The sequence below is a fragment of the Carex rostrata genome, chromosome 23 (assembly GCF_964058835.1).
Source record: "Carex rostrata chromosome 23, lpCarRost1.2, whole genome shotgun sequence".
Lineage (NCBI taxonomy): Eukaryota > Viridiplantae > Streptophyta > Magnoliopsida > Poales > Cyperaceae > Carex > Carex rostrata.
In genome coordinates this window covers 2,829,338-2,848,614 of record NC_135940.1, presented here as the reverse complement: position 1 = coordinate 2,848,614, position 19,277 = coordinate 2,829,338, and the positions used below count along the sequence as shown (strand labels likewise).

The 19,277-nt window shown below is 33.4% G+C and overlaps 1 protein-coding gene and 1 long non-coding RNA gene across 3 annotated transcripts; both read left to right on the top strand.

Annotated features, from left to right (window-relative positions):
* Positions 1–4,638: 4,638 nt before the first annotated feature.
* On the top strand, positions 4,639–7,663 carry LOC144574900 (uncharacterized). 2 transcript variants are annotated; one of them, XR_013518308.1, is made up of 2 exons: positions 4,639–5,094; positions 5,577–7,663. It is a non-coding gene; the product is annotated as an uncharacterized LOC144574900 (long non-coding RNA). The 2 variants fall into 2 exon arrangements; XR_013518307.1 differs by having other exon boundaries at positions 5,208–7,663.
* Positions 7,664–14,651: 6,988 nt separating this feature from the next.
* LOC144574870 (putative leucine-rich repeat receptor-like protein kinase IMK3) lies at positions 14,652–18,238 on the top strand. Its single transcript, XM_078324957.1, has 2 exons — positions 14,652–16,712; positions 17,340–18,238. The coding sequence occupies exons 1-2, from the start codon at positions 14,936–14,938 to the stop codon at positions 17,972–17,974; spliced, it is 2,412 nt and encodes an 803-aa protein (XP_078181083.1). The 5' UTR covers positions 14,652–14,935; the 3' UTR covers positions 17,975–18,238.
* The last annotated feature ends 1,039 nt before the right edge of the window (positions 18,239–19,277 follow it).

Here is a 19,277-nt window from a genome sequence, read left to right as displayed (position 1 = left end):
ATTGGGTAATGGGTAATTATATGAAATATATTATATATAAATATATCAATATATTATATCCAATTTATTTATTTTTCTTTTTTTCATATTGTTGTATGCATGTATCAACACTAGAGACATATATATCAACGAATTTATTTCCTTGTTTTCTTTCTTATTCATCGTTATTGTTTTTTTCTCAATTCTACAAATGAAAATATTCCATGTTTCAAAGAAAATATATCTTCACCTTATTTTCTGGCAATAATGTATTGTTTGGTCCAAATAAGTAATCCATTAATGTCAGCTCAGGTGTTAGCGTCTGAATTTTGTATCACATGTCAGCTTTCTCAAGGTTATACTATGAATATATATATTTAATAATTGAATGAGATAGAATGAAATGTTAGAAGAAAGAATGTAACAAGTGACAAAATTGACCCTATGCTGTCCGAACCATTATATTAGTATTTTCGTTATTCGCTCACTACCGTTTCGTTACCCGTTAATCATAACGGGTATGGGTAGGATAGGGTAAGACAAATTCTTAACGGGTATGGGTAATGTCAATTCTTAGTGGGTATGGGTATGAAAATGGTTCCACCCTCCCCGTATCGTACCCATTGACACCCCTAGAGAACATACCATAATGATAGCTTGAATTAATAACCCGTCTAACCCGCTTAATCAGTAATAACCCGTATATAAAAAAATAGATGGGTTGGGTTGGGTTATGAGTAGGTCAAATAAAGAATTTTTCCAACCCGATGTAACCGAGTTGAATTCAAATTTTAATAAAATATTATCGACCCGCCCGTTGTACACACCTAGTTATAATAAAGCTAACCTTTTTTATGAGCAAGGACCAGCCATCCTCATCTGATAACTTCTTGACCTTGTGTTGAATTGCACTCATCTGCTTAGCAACCCTGCGATCTCGTGTAGTAATTAGAACTCTGCTCCCGAGGCTCCTTTTATCATTGGGTCACGCAGCAGGTCATACCAAATATATCATCTAGGACAAGCAATTAAAAACTTCTTTCCCAGCTGGATCAATTTCTCAAGCTTGGGCATTAACTCTGATATTTCTTCTGCCGCACCACAATTATTACCTTCATCAATTACCTCCCTAATCACGTTTTTAAGCAAATCTACTGGCTTAATTTCTTTTGAAACGCAAACCCAAATCAATAGCTCGAACTCCGCTTTTATTTTCGGATCATTATAGACCATTTTTGCCAAAGTGGTCTTCCCTATACCTCCCATTCCCACAACCGCATGCAACAACTGGGATATTTCTGTGCTCTTCAGCTGCAACTGTGATTAGCAACTCGACTAGTTTCTTTGCATCTTCTTCAATTTTTTCTCCAACTAGATCGGCCAGGACAACAATATGATCTTCATATTAAAATATATTTATCAAAAGATTCTAAATCATTCCAAAATAAAAAAATTCTTCCTATCTAAAAATAGTAAAACATTGTCAAAAAATATAAAATTTGATCTCCAACCACGTTTTATACTTCATATTAAAATTGAATAACTACATAGAAATTCTTTAATTTTTGTGATCAAGTGAACCTCTAGTGATCCATATTAGAATTAATATTTTGTTTTTAAAAAAATAATATTGCAATAAATGTTGAATTATTCTCAAACACATAATTGTTTACAAAAGTATGTTACAAACAGTGTTCTAAATAGCGCGCTATAGTGTTTTTGGATTATAAACGCTAAGCTATAGCATTAACACACGCTATTTGAGCTACGGACGCTATAGCGGTAATAGCGGTCCGCTATAGCGCATAGCGTATAGCGCAAATAGCGTGCGCTATGCAACATGAGCTTTTTTTTTTTTCAATTTATATGGGCTTTAAAATAAATAAATGGTGAAGATATTGTTTAATTTTGATGAATATTACATTATATTAAATTCAGGTCCGCTATAATATTTTTTTCATTTTGTTCTTGGGTTTTTTTTAACTGATGATAAATCAAATAAATAATTGCTAAATTATGGAAATTTTAGGGACTAACAAGAATTTCTTCAAGTATCATCTGTTTATTTTACTAGAAGTATGAAATTTTTTTTTCTTTTCAATTTCTAGGTTATTTTGAAATTTAAATAGAAAAAAAGATAAATTATATTATGATGTTGAAGATATTTTGAATAGAAAAAGATCGATAGTTTATGATATTAGTATTACTATGGATATTTTGAGTCGCAATTTGGACTTTGTATTGGTTCAATATGAATATTATAATTTTTTAATCATTTTGGTATTATTTATTGTTCTATGAGACTAAATAATGTTGATATTTAGTACAAATATATAATATAATTTTTATAAAAATAAAAAAACGCTATGTGGCATAGCTTTCGCTATAGCGTCGCTATTCGCTATAGCTTTTTTTGGAGGCTCCCCGCTATGACGCGATAAACGCTATTTAGAACCTTGGTTACAAAACATAAATAACTACACAGAGTTAGCCACATAATAATACATATTATATTCCACTTTTTCTCTTAAAAAATTGCTACATTTTTTCCTCAAAAGTTGCTCATTTCTTTTCAAAATTGGAAATAGATGACAGTGGACACAAAACCAATACAAAACCGTTTTTTTTTTTGTTTTTTGTTTGTTTTTACTCTGGGTTTTTATATAAAACTGGCCGGTTTAATTAAATATATCCAGTTCTATTGCATGTCCGGTCCAAATAGCGAATCAAACCGTAAACCTATCCGGTTCTGGTTTATTCCGGCTGAACCGGCCGGTCCTGTCCGGTTTTGATAACAGTGGCAGTTTGAATTGACTTGAACTTTCAAAATGCAAATAAGGATGCGAGGTACGAATAAGGCACAAAACACACGAGTCATTTGAACATTATTATTTTCATTTTTGGTAATTTAAAAAAAAAATTTATAAGATGTATGTGAATGTATGTTTTAAGTTAACTGAATGCACTAGGACGAACTGTAGTACTGTATAGAAGAAATTGCGACAATGGTATGGTTTCTTTAATATTCATTTGTTCTTTTTAATTTCACATTAAATTGAAATTTTTTTTAAAAAACCATAGCATTGCAGTCCCCTTCATTAAGTCACTTTTATTTTAAAAAGAACCGTAGATACACCGACATTTTTATTTTTATCCAATTTTTAAAATATTTTAATAAAAATAACCAGGATCTGATCAAAATTTTAACCAATTTATGTTGATGAAAGATAACAAAAAATAGCCTAAAACATTGACAATTATTCCAGGTATGTCTGATAATTATTCCTAATGAAGCACATTTGTTTAAAACACATATTGGATGAGTTTGATAATTACTTCACTTTGTAGGGGCTATTGGTAAAACGGATATTTGGGTTTACACGTGGAATGATAGAATATCTAAGAAACCATTTTTATTAATACTCTAAAAAAAAGAAGAAAATTTTAAATCTGCTCCAGCATTGGTTTTCTTTTAAAACTGCTCCGACCGCTGGGCCTACGGGCGGCTCACCCTCTCTAGCAGACCGCCCGGGCCAGGCCAGGAGCGGTCCACTAGGGACCAGACCGCCTAGGGGCCGGGTGGTCCTCTAATTTTTTTTTAGAGAGATCTTAATATTTTAATTTAAATAATTTTATGTAGAAAATTTTTTCTTGTTTAGAGTGTATGTCAAAAAAAATAAGACATTTGATATATTTATGCAGTGATGTCGTAACTCTTTATAACTTTGATTTGGTTTGTTAGTTGGATATCACAAGTTTAAAGATAACACTAATTAAGGACTTGGCCTTAATTCAAAAATTTCCAAGCTCTGACAGTTTGTTGATCTTCTTTTCTTTATTTCTGGTATTAAAACAATAGTTTAGAGCTACTAAAATATGAACAAACCTCAAATTAGATCTCTGTCTATGCACAAAGCACCATAGACTGACCTCTGGTATGGTACCAAGTCCAAACTCAGCAGCCAAGCAGTAACCAAAGGCCACTGGTATAGTGCAATGCACTAAAAACATCAAATTTGACCTCTTCTGGTAAATCAACAAGTTTGGACTGATACAAGGGCCAAATTGAAAAAAAAATGATTACATCAGCATGTAGAGCATTCAAAAATACACATAATTGACACAAATTTCAATTTATTTGGATTTTTCTACAATTAGTTATGAATTTTCAAAATTCAGCTTTCGAAAAACTTTAAACAACTATAACTTTGGCTCGGAAAGTCGGATTTGCACGTATGACCACTTTTCGGAAAGGGGGGGGGGGACGAGATTGATCCGGAATTTCATTATATAACTAATTTAATGAGCTAATTAGATTGAAATTTAAAATATATACAATAGATTTTTGAGACCATAGCACGGAAGGATTTATGCTATTTATAGCACGTAAGTCTTACAATGCCAATAAGAAAACTTTACGGGGGCTGAAGTATAAAAACATTGAAAATATTTCTCAAAATAATTGATCTCAATGTGTATTCAATTTTTATAATTTGAAAGTCTATCCTCATCAGATAGTTCTATTATTATACTTTTATTCAAAAGTCAAAACAAATTAAAAATATATGTCTGTGTTTAAAATAACTATAGAATTCTGCTCTGTTCTGAAAATTTTGTCATACTCTATTTTATTTTGTAGTTTCTTTTTAAAAAAAGAGAAAAGGTAACGTCCCCCCATATCAAATCCCCCGATAATCCCCGGACCTGTTTTGGATAAGATTTTAACTGATTTTTAACGGTCCAACTTCAAACTCCAAATTACTTTTATCTTAAATCCGATCTCTCTGATCTACTTCCCGTTCTCTTTGCTATCTCTTCAAAATTTCTGATCAGAGAGCTCCGACCTGACCTCCCCTCCCATGGCCTCGCCTCCGACGGCCACCGCTCCGACAAGTCTTTGAACCTCCAACGGCCGATCTCGTCTCACTAGTGAAGCATTACAATTTCATCGGAGATCGAATGGCTAAAGACGATTTCATCGCCAGTGAAACGAGAGGATGCTGCCGCTGCCTTTCTCCCCTCCGTTGCCGCTTCCGATCACGCCTTGCTCTCTCCGTCCAGCACCTCTTCTCCTCCGCCCAATCACGCCTCGCTTGTTGCCATTTAGTAATTCAGGTAAGCGCGATCTTCCCATTTCAATTTTGAAAATGAAATTGGTATCATTTATGGATGCGGCAAGGGTCCTTTTTTTGGACACAGCTTCTAAAAATCAGAACATATTTTGATAGGTCGGTAAAATGGAATATAGTGAATGGTGCTTTGATTTCCTATTGGTTTGATTCATGGTCTTACCCAATACAAGCATCTCAAATCACACCTGACAGCTCAACCAGAAAAATTTCCCTTCAAATGGCAATTACTAGGGGTATTTGTCAGATAAATCACTTATCAGATCAAACTGAGGACCGGGTACAATGGTTATGGACTAAGGATAATGAGTACACTGCTAATTCGTTTTATAAGCTAGTCATAGCTGAAGGAAAAACAAAATGGGATTTCAAATTCATATGGCGCCTCAAGATTCCACCCACAGTCCAGGTGTTTGCATACCTGCTTTTGCAAAGGAGGCTTCTTACACATGATGTTTTGATGCACAGGGGTATCCAATGTAATACACAGTGTGAGGTATACCAGCAGTGTACTTTTGAAACAGCAAAGCACTTATTTTTTCAGTGCAACCATGCGAGGAGAATCTGGGCAAGAGTTAACACATTGCTAGGATTCAACATTCTAGCAAATGGAGACACAGTTCAAGGAGTGGCATTCAACTCGAGTAGGCTTTGTTGACGAATAATTTCGAGAATGCAATGGGGGTCTGTGTTCTATGTTGTTTGTTGGTTTATCTGGCGAGGCAGAAACAAGAAGATCTTTGATGGCATTGAAACAAGTCCACACTGGATTGCACACCAATCCATCAGAGAAGCAAAGTTATGGAGGAAATTATGTTGATCAATTGGAGCATATAAGCTAGGTGGTTTTTTACTGTTATTTTGTATTATGTTGGTAAATTACTGTTATTGTGTTTTTCTACTGGTAAATGGGAACTTATAAGTTAGGTGCTGTAGGAGTACGTAGTATGATGGGTTGTGTTGTAGCTGCCTTTAAAAGCACAGGGGTATTGTGGTAAATTTCTTTTTAGTAAGGCACTTACTGGCATTGGTTACTTGTCAAGACATGTTAGTGAAGGTCGGCAGGGGATGGGCATTTCCTACATTAATAAATGAGTCTTACATTTCTCAGGTGCTAAAACTACTGCATTCTTAATACCAAATTGCTTTGAGTGATGTAATTTTGCCATGCACTATTCCAAGATTTTACATGTACTGATTTTTACATTTGATTGTTTCCATTGATGCCAGTTGACTGCCAAGATTATGGTATTTTGCAAGACTGATAATTATCTTGAAATTGATACTCAAAAAGTATATTTTCTATGCCAGTAACATTCTTAGCTTGGCGGTTGAAACTATTGTCACCCACTAGCTAGTTACTATTAGTTATGAGATTACACTTTGCACCCTACAGTTTTCGGTTTTGGTTTCTGGTAATTTGAACTTAACAATTAATTTTGAAAGAAACGAAACTTCGAATCTTGATTTTTCAAGAAAAGAGTGTGGAAGGATATCCTGACTTGAGCCCATAACACACACACACACACATTTTGAGTTTGGATTCTGACCATTCAATCAGCCCAAAACTAACACACACACACACACACATTTTTTTCGAATTTTTTTTTCAAAATGTTACTGGCATAGCAATTGGTAAACTTTTTTAGTATCCATTAAACCATGTTTCTTTTCTTTCAATTCACCACATGGTTTTGGATTCTTGGTATGGTTCCATCCAAATTTGTATTTGTACTTGAATTCATGCAATAGATTTATAAAATTCTTGTATTAGGTTTAGAGATTCAGGTTTTCAATTATTTGTTTCACATAACTAGTTTTCCTTTAATTTTTAGTGTGTGCGCATCATGGTTCCATAGAAATTTAGGTTTAGAGATTTAGGTTTTCATGTACTATATTTTTCTTTTCTCCTTTTTAGAGTGCTGAAATGAGATGCATTGAAATTTAGGTTTAGAGATTCAGGTTTTCATGTACTATATTTTTCTCTTCTCCTTTTTTAGAGTGCTGAAATGAGATGCATTATGGGAATCATGGGATTTTATAAAATCAACGGGGCAAGAGAAAAAGTATACGGTGTTTTCGGATTGCCGGTTGTTAGTGGAAGCAATGCTAAATGATAAGTAGTGTTATGTTAGACTTTTTTATGTTTGCTTTGATTTGTAATAAATGTTATGTTTGGTGGAAAATATGTATATTTTTTATTTGCAATTCATTTTGTTTATATTGTTATGAGGTTAGCTGTTATGTTTACCGTATATAGAGTATCACATTATAGAATTCAAAACAATTAGTAGTAAAGTAGTAAAGTAGTAAAGTAGTATCTAGATTTCAATCATTATCGCAAGTTACTGCACTGATTTGATATAAATCTATATAACTTAATTCTTCACCAGGTGATCAGAGGAAACAGTGTGGTCATGATTGAAGCACTGGAACCGGTGAAGACGGCCTGAAGTCCAATTGTGCCTTTCATCTTTAATTGACTTTCCATATAGTGTTGTATTTCATATGTCTTTTCTAGTTTCAGTGAATGTACTTGTTTCTGTTTGAGTATTTAGATCTATGAAACTGTCTACAGATCAGTCATGTGATAAGGTTTACATTATTCAAAATAATTGAAAGTAGCATCTAGATGCAAACTTAAAATAAAATAAAATTTGAAACTTTGTTTTTACAGTATTCAACGAAATTGTCTACAGAGTAATGTGATCAAGTTTACAAAATTCAAAACAATTGAAAGTAGTATTGAGATGCAAATTTTAAAAAAAATAAAATTTGAAAAATAAAATAAAATTTGAATTTTTTTTATAGGTTTACAAGATTAAACGAAACTATCTATAGAGTTATGTGATAAGGTTTACAAAATTCAAAATAATTGGAAGTAGCACTTAGAAAGAGATTTGAAAAAAAAAATTGCAAAAAAAGTTTACAAAAAAAATTGAATTTTTTTTACATATATCTGTTTACAAAATTTGAAAATTTTAAAGAATTCAAAACAATTGAAAGCAGCATCCAGATGTAGTAACAATATGTTTATAGAATTTAACACATGTTATTATAGTTTTTTATATGTGAATTTCAACTATTCCAAATTGACGATGTAGATCCTATGACCATCTATATCTGGATTATATGTGAAATTCTATGTAAAGAAATTTTTTATAAAATTAGTACTTTTCAACAAGAATGAACCAAATAAAAAAAAATATAATTTCAATTACAGTATGTATGTTCACAGGATTATATGTGAATGTTCACAGGATTATATGTGAATGTTTACAGGATTATAAGTGAATGTTCACAGGACAATATGTGAATGTTCACATAATTATATGTGAATGTTCATAGTATTATTTGTTCATTTTCACATCATTATATGTGAATGTTCACAGGATTATATGTGAATGTTCACAGGATTATAAGTGAATGTTTACAAAATATTATGTGTATGTTCACAGGATAATATGTATATGTTTACAGGATATTATGTTTATGTTTACATGATAATATGTGTATGTTTACAGGATAATATGTGTATGTTTACATGATAATATGTGTATGTTTACAGGATATTATGTGTATGTTCACAGGATAATATGTGTATCTAGAAGGAGATTTGAAAAAAAAATTCGAATTCTTTTTTACATTTTAAAAAAAAATGTTGAAAAAATTTAAAAATTGAATTTTTTTTACCGGTTTATAGGATTAAACGAAACTATTTACAGAGTTATGTAGTAAGGTTTACATAATTCAAAATAATTAAAAGTAGTATCTAGAAGGAGACAAAAAAAATTTGAAGAAAAATTTGAAAAAAGAATTTTGAAAAAAGTTTTAAAAAAAATTTTGAAAAAAAAGTTTGAAAAAAAAAGTTTGAAAAAAAAAATTTGAAAAAAAAAATTTGAAAAAAAAATTTGAAAAAAAATTTTGAATGAAAAAACAATTCCAAATAAAAATTTTGGAAAATAAAAATTATGAATAAAAAGTTCGAAAATAAAGTTTTGAAAAAAAAAACTCGAATATTTTTTACATATTTTTGTTTACAAAGTTTTAATGTAGTCATGGTTAGTTTTTAGTTTTGAAAAGCTCTTAGAGATCTTCTAAATGTGGTCATGGTTAAAGGTCTAAAATTGGTCCCAATCAAAGTAGTTAAAGTGGTTAAAGTGGTGGTTAAAGTGGTAGTTAAAGTGGAAGTTAAAGTGGAAGTTATTAGGGACCACACAGAATTAAAAGTTTTATGTTGACATGATTTGTTGAATTAGTTTACAGGATTTAGTATTGATGTTTACAGGATTTAGTATTGATGTTTACAGAATTAGTCCGGGGATTTTTGGGGGACTGGAGTTGGGGGACTGTTAGCTGCTTCCTTAAAAAAAAGCCTATAATGCTAAATATATTAAGTCGTGATTGATGTAAGCTAGACATTTATTAATTAAAAAATTATTAATAATATTTGTTAGATCTATAATTAAAAGTTAAAACGAATTATAATACTTGCTGAAATTTAAATCTTGCACCTAAACTTGTCTGTGCTTAGGTTCATCCCTAGTTTCTAACATGGAGACAATCGCTGTTACTACAAAATACAGTGGGGCCAATTAATTTAAAATATCATGGCAGACACTGCATGCTTCACCGAAGGCTACACAGAAAATGTAACAGAGTTTTTCACAAAGAACAGTCCCTGAGCATGCGTCCACGTGTCAGCATCCCGGACTGGAGGAGTGTGTAAGGCCCTGTTCGTCCGCGTTACTGTTTCGTGAGGAAAAAAAAATCCAGTAAACTGAATTTTTTTTTTCTCATGGCAACAGTAAAAAGCAGTTCAAATTTTCACTTTTTCTATGCCCACATCCATTTCCATTGGTGCGCCGAACAGGGCCTAACTATGTATCCCCTGAGATATCTCATATTCTACGTCACCGACGCAGTTCCGAATTTTTATTCGGGCCTTGGATTTTTTTCGCCGTTTCAAATTTTTATTCGGGGCCGTGTATTTATTTCACGGTTTCGAATTAAAATTCGGTACCGTGGATTTTTTTTTCACATTTTTCACATTTTTAAAATTTTGATCAGACCCTGATTATTTTTATTAAAATATTTTTAAAATTAGATAAAAATAAAAATGTCGGGTAGATACAAGTTTATAACAATGAATGAAAATTAAAGAATCGTAGCCGCTATATTTTCTTTGGAGATTTGTGAAAAAAAATAACCATATCAATATTCAATAATTATTCTAAATTAATATTCGAATTAATTTATTTACAAATTAATTTTAATACAGTAATTTCATTCTTTATTTATAATTTAATATTCTAATTATTAAAAAAAAATGAATTCAAAACAGTTTATTGTATGAGATCATCTAATCGACAAAAGGCTATTTTAGACTTTTAGCAGCATCCAATGTAAGGTCCTGTTACATGTTGGAACATGTGCACACATTAAAGATGTCATAAAGAAGTTATAAAAAATTGTCATAAAAAAACTGAAACAATGCTAATAATAAATCAAGTCCAGTTCGGTTATTTTCTGCACAACTCCTGTTCGTGTCAATCAAACTTATCTCCAATAAGCAATAACTGATGATTCTTTATAGCAATCACATGAGAGGTAAATAAAGTATGATTCTAGGATTAAAAACAACAGAACAATCAAGCGTTCGTATCCTCTGCAGCTTTTGATCCGTAAAGAGAAACAGACCCGTTTAAAACTACGGGACCGCTTTAAGATTCGTGCGGACAATAAAAAACAGAAATGAATAAGAGATTCATTCCGATCACAACCTTTCAACTTTTTCCATGCGTGAATCTCAAGCAAAAGAGTTTTTCATGTGCGAATCTTAATGAAATAATATTTTTTTTGTTATTCATTTGAAATAACAGCATTTAACTACTACACGAGAATTCAATATGAGACATAAAACATTTTGTTTTAACTTTTAACTTGTTAAAAGTGCTACATAATTTGTAATCAAAAGTAAGATGGTTCTTTCTTTCTTTCTTTTTTTTTCTTTTTTTTTTAGAATCCAATATCACAAGTTTAAAGATTGGGTTATTTTATTGGAACTTTCGCCTAATCTAGTATAATAAATAAGAAAAGTTGTGATTTAGCATTTCTAAATTCAAATTAGTTGATTAAGTCATTATATACAGAGAGAGAATGACTAAGTTCAAAACGTTTTTTTTCTAGCTCTCGGAACAAACGACTTAGTTTTTCGATTTTCAAAGTCTAAACACTTGATCCAAACCGTTAGATATTCAATCTATATGAAAATGTGCTTGGAGACCAAATTTTATATTTATTGGAATTTGTTTACTATTTATTAAGATGGTTTGATAATCGCTGTTTTTATTAAAATTATACGGCATTGAAAAACAACGATTTTAAAACTATTTTAATAAATGGTAAAAAAATTTCAAAAAAATATAAAATCTGGTCTCCAAAAATATTTTAATATAGATTGAACATCTAACGGTTTGGATTGGCTGTTTATTCCAGGGGCTAGAAAAAAAACGTTTTGAGCTTAGTCATTCTTTCTCTCTATAGAGAGAGACATTTTCAATACAAATGTTTGAGTTAATCTCCCAAATTATGTTCTTAATTACAAATTTACAATTGTTCAATCCAACATTCTACTAAAGAATTATTTCTTCCTTAGTTGGTTTTGTTGTTCTAGCAATAATCCTTTTAGTCTATTTGACTAATTTGCAAAAACATACAATTATTGAATTTTACGATTTCTTCTATTTTAGAATTATGCAGGTTCAAGTCAAATGGAATTGCAATATGAAATACTTGAACTGAAGAAATCATGAAGACTTATCAAGAATGTAAATTGTAAAATCTAAACTTGGTAAAGTGTTTTTGATGTTGTTTCAACAGGATAAAAACGTTGGTAACGTTTGTAAAACGTTATAACGATTATACCTTAAGAAAACGCTGTGAAACAACTCGATCAAAGTCAAAAAAAGTCAAAAAACGGTGCTGTAACGTTTTCTGAACGTTTTAAAACGTTGGTAACGTTTTCTGAGCGTTTTAAAACGTTGGTAACGTTTTAATTAATTTCCAAACTTCAGAAATTCCTGATTTTGATCAAGTTTTTTACAGTGCAAAACGTTATGTAACGTTTTATAAACGTTGTAACGTTTTATAAACGTTGTAACGTTTTATAAACGTTGTAACGTTTTATAAACGTTGTAACGTTTTTGAAACGTTTGTGTAACGTTTTGGTGCAGCTCTCGGACTTTTGAAGGCTCATAAAACGTTACCAACGTTTCTGGAAAACGTTGTAACGTTTTAGCTCAATCAGCTCATTTTTGAGCTGCCACTATAAATAGACCGAAGGGATCACTTTCAAATCTAACCTAGCCGTCCCTAAACTTCAAAAGAGGCGATTTTCTGAGAGCTTGGTTCCACCATTGTTGATTGAGTTTAAAACTTCAATATCTCTCAATCAATCTCAAACAACCTCAAATCCACTTCACTAATCTCTAGTTAGATTAGGTTAGAGTGATCTATTGAGTGTTTCTCTTGTTCTCGAGTTGCTCGTGTGACTTCCCTTGGTTGTAAGTGCTCGCCGGCGCTCATCTCTCGTTGGCCGTGACTTCCCGTTTTGTAAGGGCTCACGGTTCACAATTGTAATCCTTTCATATTGGGTAATAGAAAGGCGCACCTAGAAAAAGGTTGCGACGCCCCGGAGACGTAGGCCATTGTTTTGCCGAACTCCGTTATCATCCCGCGTGTCAATTTCTCTAAACTCATCTCTTTTACTTTCAATTGCAATTTATTTTCAGTTTTTGTTCATTTAGAGGTGCATTAAGTGTAACAGGTTTAAATATTCTTATTATATTTTGCGAATAAATCCTACTTTTTACAATCAGTGGCAAAACTATTTAAAGTAGTGCCATTGAATTAAAAAAAAAAAAATTAAACTCCTTTCAGAAATATTTTTACTATTTTTTAATTGACACCGTTAGATTAACGTCACTGGTTGCAATAGTCATAATAATGCTTTATTTGCAATTAGGGGTAGATGTAGTATTTTTTTTTTAATAGGAGTCAAGTATTTAATAATAAAAAAAATATATGGTAATCAATATAATACGGTTTATCAATTTATAAGCATGGAGATCAAAATGGAGAACTTTGATGAAATATAGGGATCAAATTAGTTAGTTATTTATAGAAATTTGTATCAAATTACAGTAAAAAATGAATGCAAATCATCCAACTTTTATCTAGTGTTGTAAATAATAGTATGCGGTCGTCGGACGGACAGAGTACCGTCAAGCAATTAATCGGTATGCAGACGATTAATCAGAATTATGCGGACAATTTGACGTTTTTATTAACTTTATGTATGTATATCATGATTTATTAAAAATAATTTATTTAACTCATTAGATTAATGAAATAAACTTAATTTAACTTAATTTTATTATTATAACATGACACTATACTTATTTTTTACGCATAAGCACTTTATATGTATAAGTAATACATTTATTTTATGAAAAAATAAATTTAAGAATTAAGCTTTTTAAAATACTAAAAACATATTATTTGAGAGAAATGAAACATTCTAACATAAAATTACTAAATTTAGTTTATGATAACAACTTAGTTTCATAATGAATTTGTCGTACTAATTGAAAAAAAAACTATATCAGTAGTAAGAAAAATATATAGTATATAAATAACAGAATAATTAATCAATTTCAAAGTTATTATCACACACTATATCAAACTTAGTTCAGAATAATTAAGAAGAAAAAACATATATAAAAAATATTGGATGTACGTCCAAGCACAAATAAAATTACAATATATGATTTATAAAAGTTATTATCACATACTATCACAGAAAAAAAAAATCAATGTGAAAATAAGTATTCACTGAAATAATCCGAATAAACGAAAATAAACAGATGATTAAACGGTAAAATGACTGATTAATCGGAAAAAAAATGCCAATTAATCGTTTTCATCAGCAAATAGGCATCCGTTAAGTGTATTCATAACGATTTGGCCATCATTAACAATTAAACGGCCGTTAAAACCCTTTTTTACAACACTGCTTTTATCAAATTACCATTGCCAATTAAATCCGCCCCTGTATGGCTGTGTGCAGCTGATCTGTACCATCAACTGCTTTTATTCCGTGATCTGTACAGCACAGCTTGGCGAGGTGCCGCAGAGGATCTGTACTGGAATGTCAATACTGGACAAGACAGAGGTACTATTGTTCTCTTTTTTTTTCTTTCAGAACTGGAGAGAATCAGTGGTCAATGAACCCTCGGCTAAAAGACGAATACAGACCATTTCTTCACATCTACATTATTTTATCCACAACTTCCTACTTATTACCAACTCACTATACCAAACGGCCTTGTACAAATTGACCATTCACTATAAGTCTATAACTGAGCGCCACAGCCACCACTGAATACTCCGTAGATAGTCGTATAAAAATAGGGTGTAAAGGAATAACAAATACATCTTCCCGTTCAAAAGTAGCCGTTAAGCAACACTGCGCTGCGCTCCGTCCCTCGTGTCTCTCACCCAGTACTACCTGCTTCTCTGCTCTAGCTAGTCACTAGCCGTTACTATACTCTCTGTTCTCTCTCTCTCTCTCTAAACCCAACATAAACCCTTTCAAAGCTCTTTCTGTCCTTTCTCAAAACACACATCATCATCTCTTTCTCCCTCGAAGCACTTTATTTCTCTCAGCTCACCTTTCCTTTCCCCTTTTCTACCTCTAAAAACATCTGTTTCTCTCTTGCTTATATAGGTTTCTAAAACCCCCCCTCTGCTTGTATTTCTTCAGCATGAATGAACCCCAAAAACCCAAACGAACCCAATGCATCCAGCCTTTCTTGTACACATTCATTGTTTTTCTCTACCTCGCCACGTCAGCGCTAGCGCAGCCGCCGGATGGTGTAATAATCTCTCAAGCCGACTACCAAGGCCTGGAAGCACTCAAGCATGAACTTACCGACACACACGGCGTGCTCCGTAGCTGGAATGGTACCGGTCTCGGTGCATGTTCTGGTGAATGGTACGGCATTAAATGCGTGAAAGGGAAGGTCATTTCCATCAGCCTGCCGTGGCGAGGCCTAGGTGGCAGTCTCACAGAGAAGATCGGTCAGCTTACCAACTTGCGCCGGCTTAGTCTGCACGACAACTTCATAACGGGTGCCATTCCTTCCTCTATCGGGTTTCTCCCCGACTTGCGAGGCCTGTACCTGTTCAACAACCGGTTCTCGGGTTCCATCCCGCCATCAATCGGTAACTGTGTCAATCTCCAAGCTCTTGATTTGAGTAATAATTCTCTAATTGGTTCTATTCCCTCTTCAATTGCTAATTCTACCCGATTATATCGGCTCAATCTCGGGTTTAATAACTTGTCAGATGAGATACCCGGTTCGGTGTTCATGTCCCGATCAATTGTTTTCCTCTTTCTACCAAATAACAGCCTCTCTGGTTCCATACCTGATAGTGTAGCAGCTTCTAGTAGCCTTAAAGAAGTAACTCTTGCAAATAATCGGTTAAATGGAAATATACCGACAGCAATCGGATCACTTCATGTAATTGAAACCCTTGATTTTTCTGGTAACTCCTTAACAGGAGATCTTCCCTCTTCTTTATCAAATCTCTCCTCTTTGGTAGTACTTAACTTCGAAAGAAACAAAATTGAAACCCAAATCCCTGAATCCATAGATGGCCTAAAAAATCTCTCCATTCTCTCACTAAAAGGAAACAAATTTTACGGTGGTATACCAGATTCTATTGGTAACATACCCACCTTGACCCGGCTGGATTTATCAGAGAATAGCCTCAATGGGTCGATTCCAATTTCTCTTGTTAACCTAACAAATCTCGTTTCCTTCAATGTATCAAACAACAATTTATCGGGTCAAGTGCCGGTTTTACTAGCCCAGAAATTCAATTCGAGTTCTTTTAGAGGCAACATACAACTTTGCGGTTACACGCCTTCGGTTCCTTGCCCTGCTCTCTCCCCTTCTCCAGTTCCGTCTCCATTTTCTCCAGTTCCCTCTCAAACCAATAAGAAAAAGCTAAGCACAAGAGACTTAATTCTAATCATAACGGGTTGCGCTATCGGATTGTTACTTCTCTTTTGTTGCATTCTTCTTTGTTGTTTAATAAGGAAGAGAAGTAGCAACAGTGTGAGTCCCAAGAGTAAACAGGCGGCGGCAACCGGGTTGGGTCGGGGGGAGAAACCCAGCCCAGTGCCCGAAACCGAGTCTGGTGGGGGCGATTTGGGCGGTAAATTGGTGCATTTTGACGGGCCATTAGCATTTACAGCCGATGACTTGTTGTGTGCAACTGCTGAGATTATGGGGAAGAGCACTTATGGCACAGTATACAGAGCAACTCTAGAGGATGGAACTCAGGTTGCAGTAAAACGGTTGCGGGAAAAGATAACAAAGGGGCCGAAGGAATTCGAGGCAGAGGTTGCTGCACTCGGGAAAATACGGCATGAGAATTTGTTGGCCTTGAGGGCGTATTATCTCGGGCCGAAAGGCGAGAAATTGTTGGTCTTTGATTATTTGCCTAAGGGGAGCCTGGCTGCTTTTCTACATGGTTAGTTTTGTTAATTTTTTCTCTTAATTTCTTGATCTGATTTTGATATACATATCTTTCTTTTAACATAGTTTATTGGTTGTTGGTTACTATGATTTGGTTAATAATATGCAATTGAGTTTACCTGGATTACTGATAAGTTTAGATAGGTAAAATGGTACCATGTTTTTAATTGAATTTCCAAAATACCCTTTGTTTGTAATCCTTTGATTACAAAATGTGCCTTTTCTAAATCAAATCAAATGTCTGATGGGAACATCTTTTCTTTAACATAGTTTATTAATTGGTTACTATGATTTGGTTAATAATACCCAATTTAGTTTAGCACGATTATTGATAAGTTTATATAGGTAAATGGTACCATATTTGCAATTGAAATTTCCAAAATCTGATTGTTTATATTTGATTTAGAACCATATTTGCAATTGAAATTTATATAGGTAAAATGGTACCATATTTGCAATTGAAATTTCCAAAATCTGATTGTTTATATTTGATTTAGAACATGGTCACCTAAAATTTTGTAATCCTTTGATTGATTTTATTATACAAAGTTTGATTCAAGCATGTGAAGTTATATAGGGTTTATGAACTTGTTATTTATTTTTATTTATTTTTATATCTCAGCACGAACACCCGAAACATCAATCGATTGGCCGACACGCATGAACATAGCGAAGGGAACAGCACGCGGGCTGGTTTACCTCCACGACTCCGTGAACTCCGTCCATGGCAACCTGACAAGCACCAACATCCTCCTTGATGAGTCCCTCTCCCCCAAAATCGCTGATTTCGGCCTCCCTCGTCTCATGTCTGCAGCTGCCAATTCTGCGGCCCTTGCTGCAGTGGGTGCTTTGGGCTACCGGGCACCTGAGCTCTCCAAGCACAAGAAAGCCAACACGAAGTCTGATGTGTATAGCCTTGGGGTCGTTATACTAGAGCTCCTTACTGGCAAGTCACCAGCCGACTCAGTTACAAACAATGGTGTTGATTTGCCGAAATGGGTTGCTTCCATAGTGAAAGAAGAGTGGACGAATGAGGTGTTTGATTCAGAGCTCATGAGGGAGGCCGATGCCGACTTGACAGGAGACGAGTTGTTGAATACTCTGAAGTTGGCTTTGCATTGTGTGGACCCCGCACCGGTGGCTAGGCCAGAGGCGCAGGATGTGTTGAGGCAACTGGAGGAAATAAGACCGGAAGGGGGTGGCGGTGGGGTCGGAGAGGCCGGCGAGGCCGGTGAAGCTTCTACTAGTAATGTGTAAAGTGAGGTGGTGTTGAATGGTGATGTCCAGTGACAAGAGAGGCTGAATTGGGGGAGAAATGGAGAAGTCCAGTGAGAGAATGTAGGATTATATTATTTTTTCCTATTTTATTATTCTTTTAAAATATGATAGCATATTTTTTTAATATTAATAATTATGTATATGTTAGTTCTATTACAGAGATGTGAATGGCTTTATCTTTCCATTCTTTTATTATTTATGAAATATTCTTTTTAGTAATGATATTTTCAGAATATTTCAAAATGTGATCGACATTGGTTACTTTTTCCTTTTTGACAAATTTTAGGGTAACTTTTGATGGTCTAATTCTTGTTAAGTAAAAAAATTGAGGTGTAACTGTATATTTTATTGAATCTTAATTAGGCCCAACTATCACTTACAGTGAAAATCAAGCCCAAGATCTGTGATTGTTGATAAAATAAATTCTAACAATCTGTTGTTGTCTTAAATGTACCTTAAATTAAATTCAACCAAACAAACTCTAATCAAATCATGAACGAAATTACACAAGTCCGTTCTAATGTAATTTGAACTCTTAACCCATTGAATCTTAATTAGGTCCAACTCTATTATATATTGATAATCAAATCCAAATCCAAAGGTACTATCAACTATGTATAGATAGATATATCGATAGATAGATAGTGTTGGGCTATGGTGCATTGTAACGTATATATCTTTTTGTACATTGGACTATAAATCGTTAGATTCTAAATTTAAACAGTCGATCTAAAGGGCTTAACATGTTCTCTATATTAAAATATACTTGAAGACCAAATTTTATATTTTTTTTGAAATTTTTTTACTACTTTTTTAGAATTTTTGAAAAGTGTTGTTTTTCAGAAATTTTTGGACTATAGAAAAATAGTGATTTTTAAAAATTCTAAAAAAATAACAAACAAAAAAGTGTAAAATTTGGTCTCCAAGCACATTTTATAATATATGGATCACATCTAATGAGTGAACTTGGTGAACTTGGTGTGTCTATGTGTTTTATAAACATGCTCAACTCTCTCTCTCTATGTGTGTGTGTGTGTGTGTGTAGAGAGAGTAAGGCTATGGTGCTATGGGTTGCATAGAGGGCTACGGTGCTACGGCTCAATATTCGAGTTTTCAAAATTCTAATGGTCGATCCGAACAGTTCATCTTGCTACAAAAGACTGACACTTTTCGCGAGAGTAAAAAGTGACTTTTCGCGACGGAGTACCGTCATAAACGTGTTTTTTTTATTCTCGATGGAGTACCGTCATAAATGCGTTCTTTCTCTAGCAAAAAGTGTCTA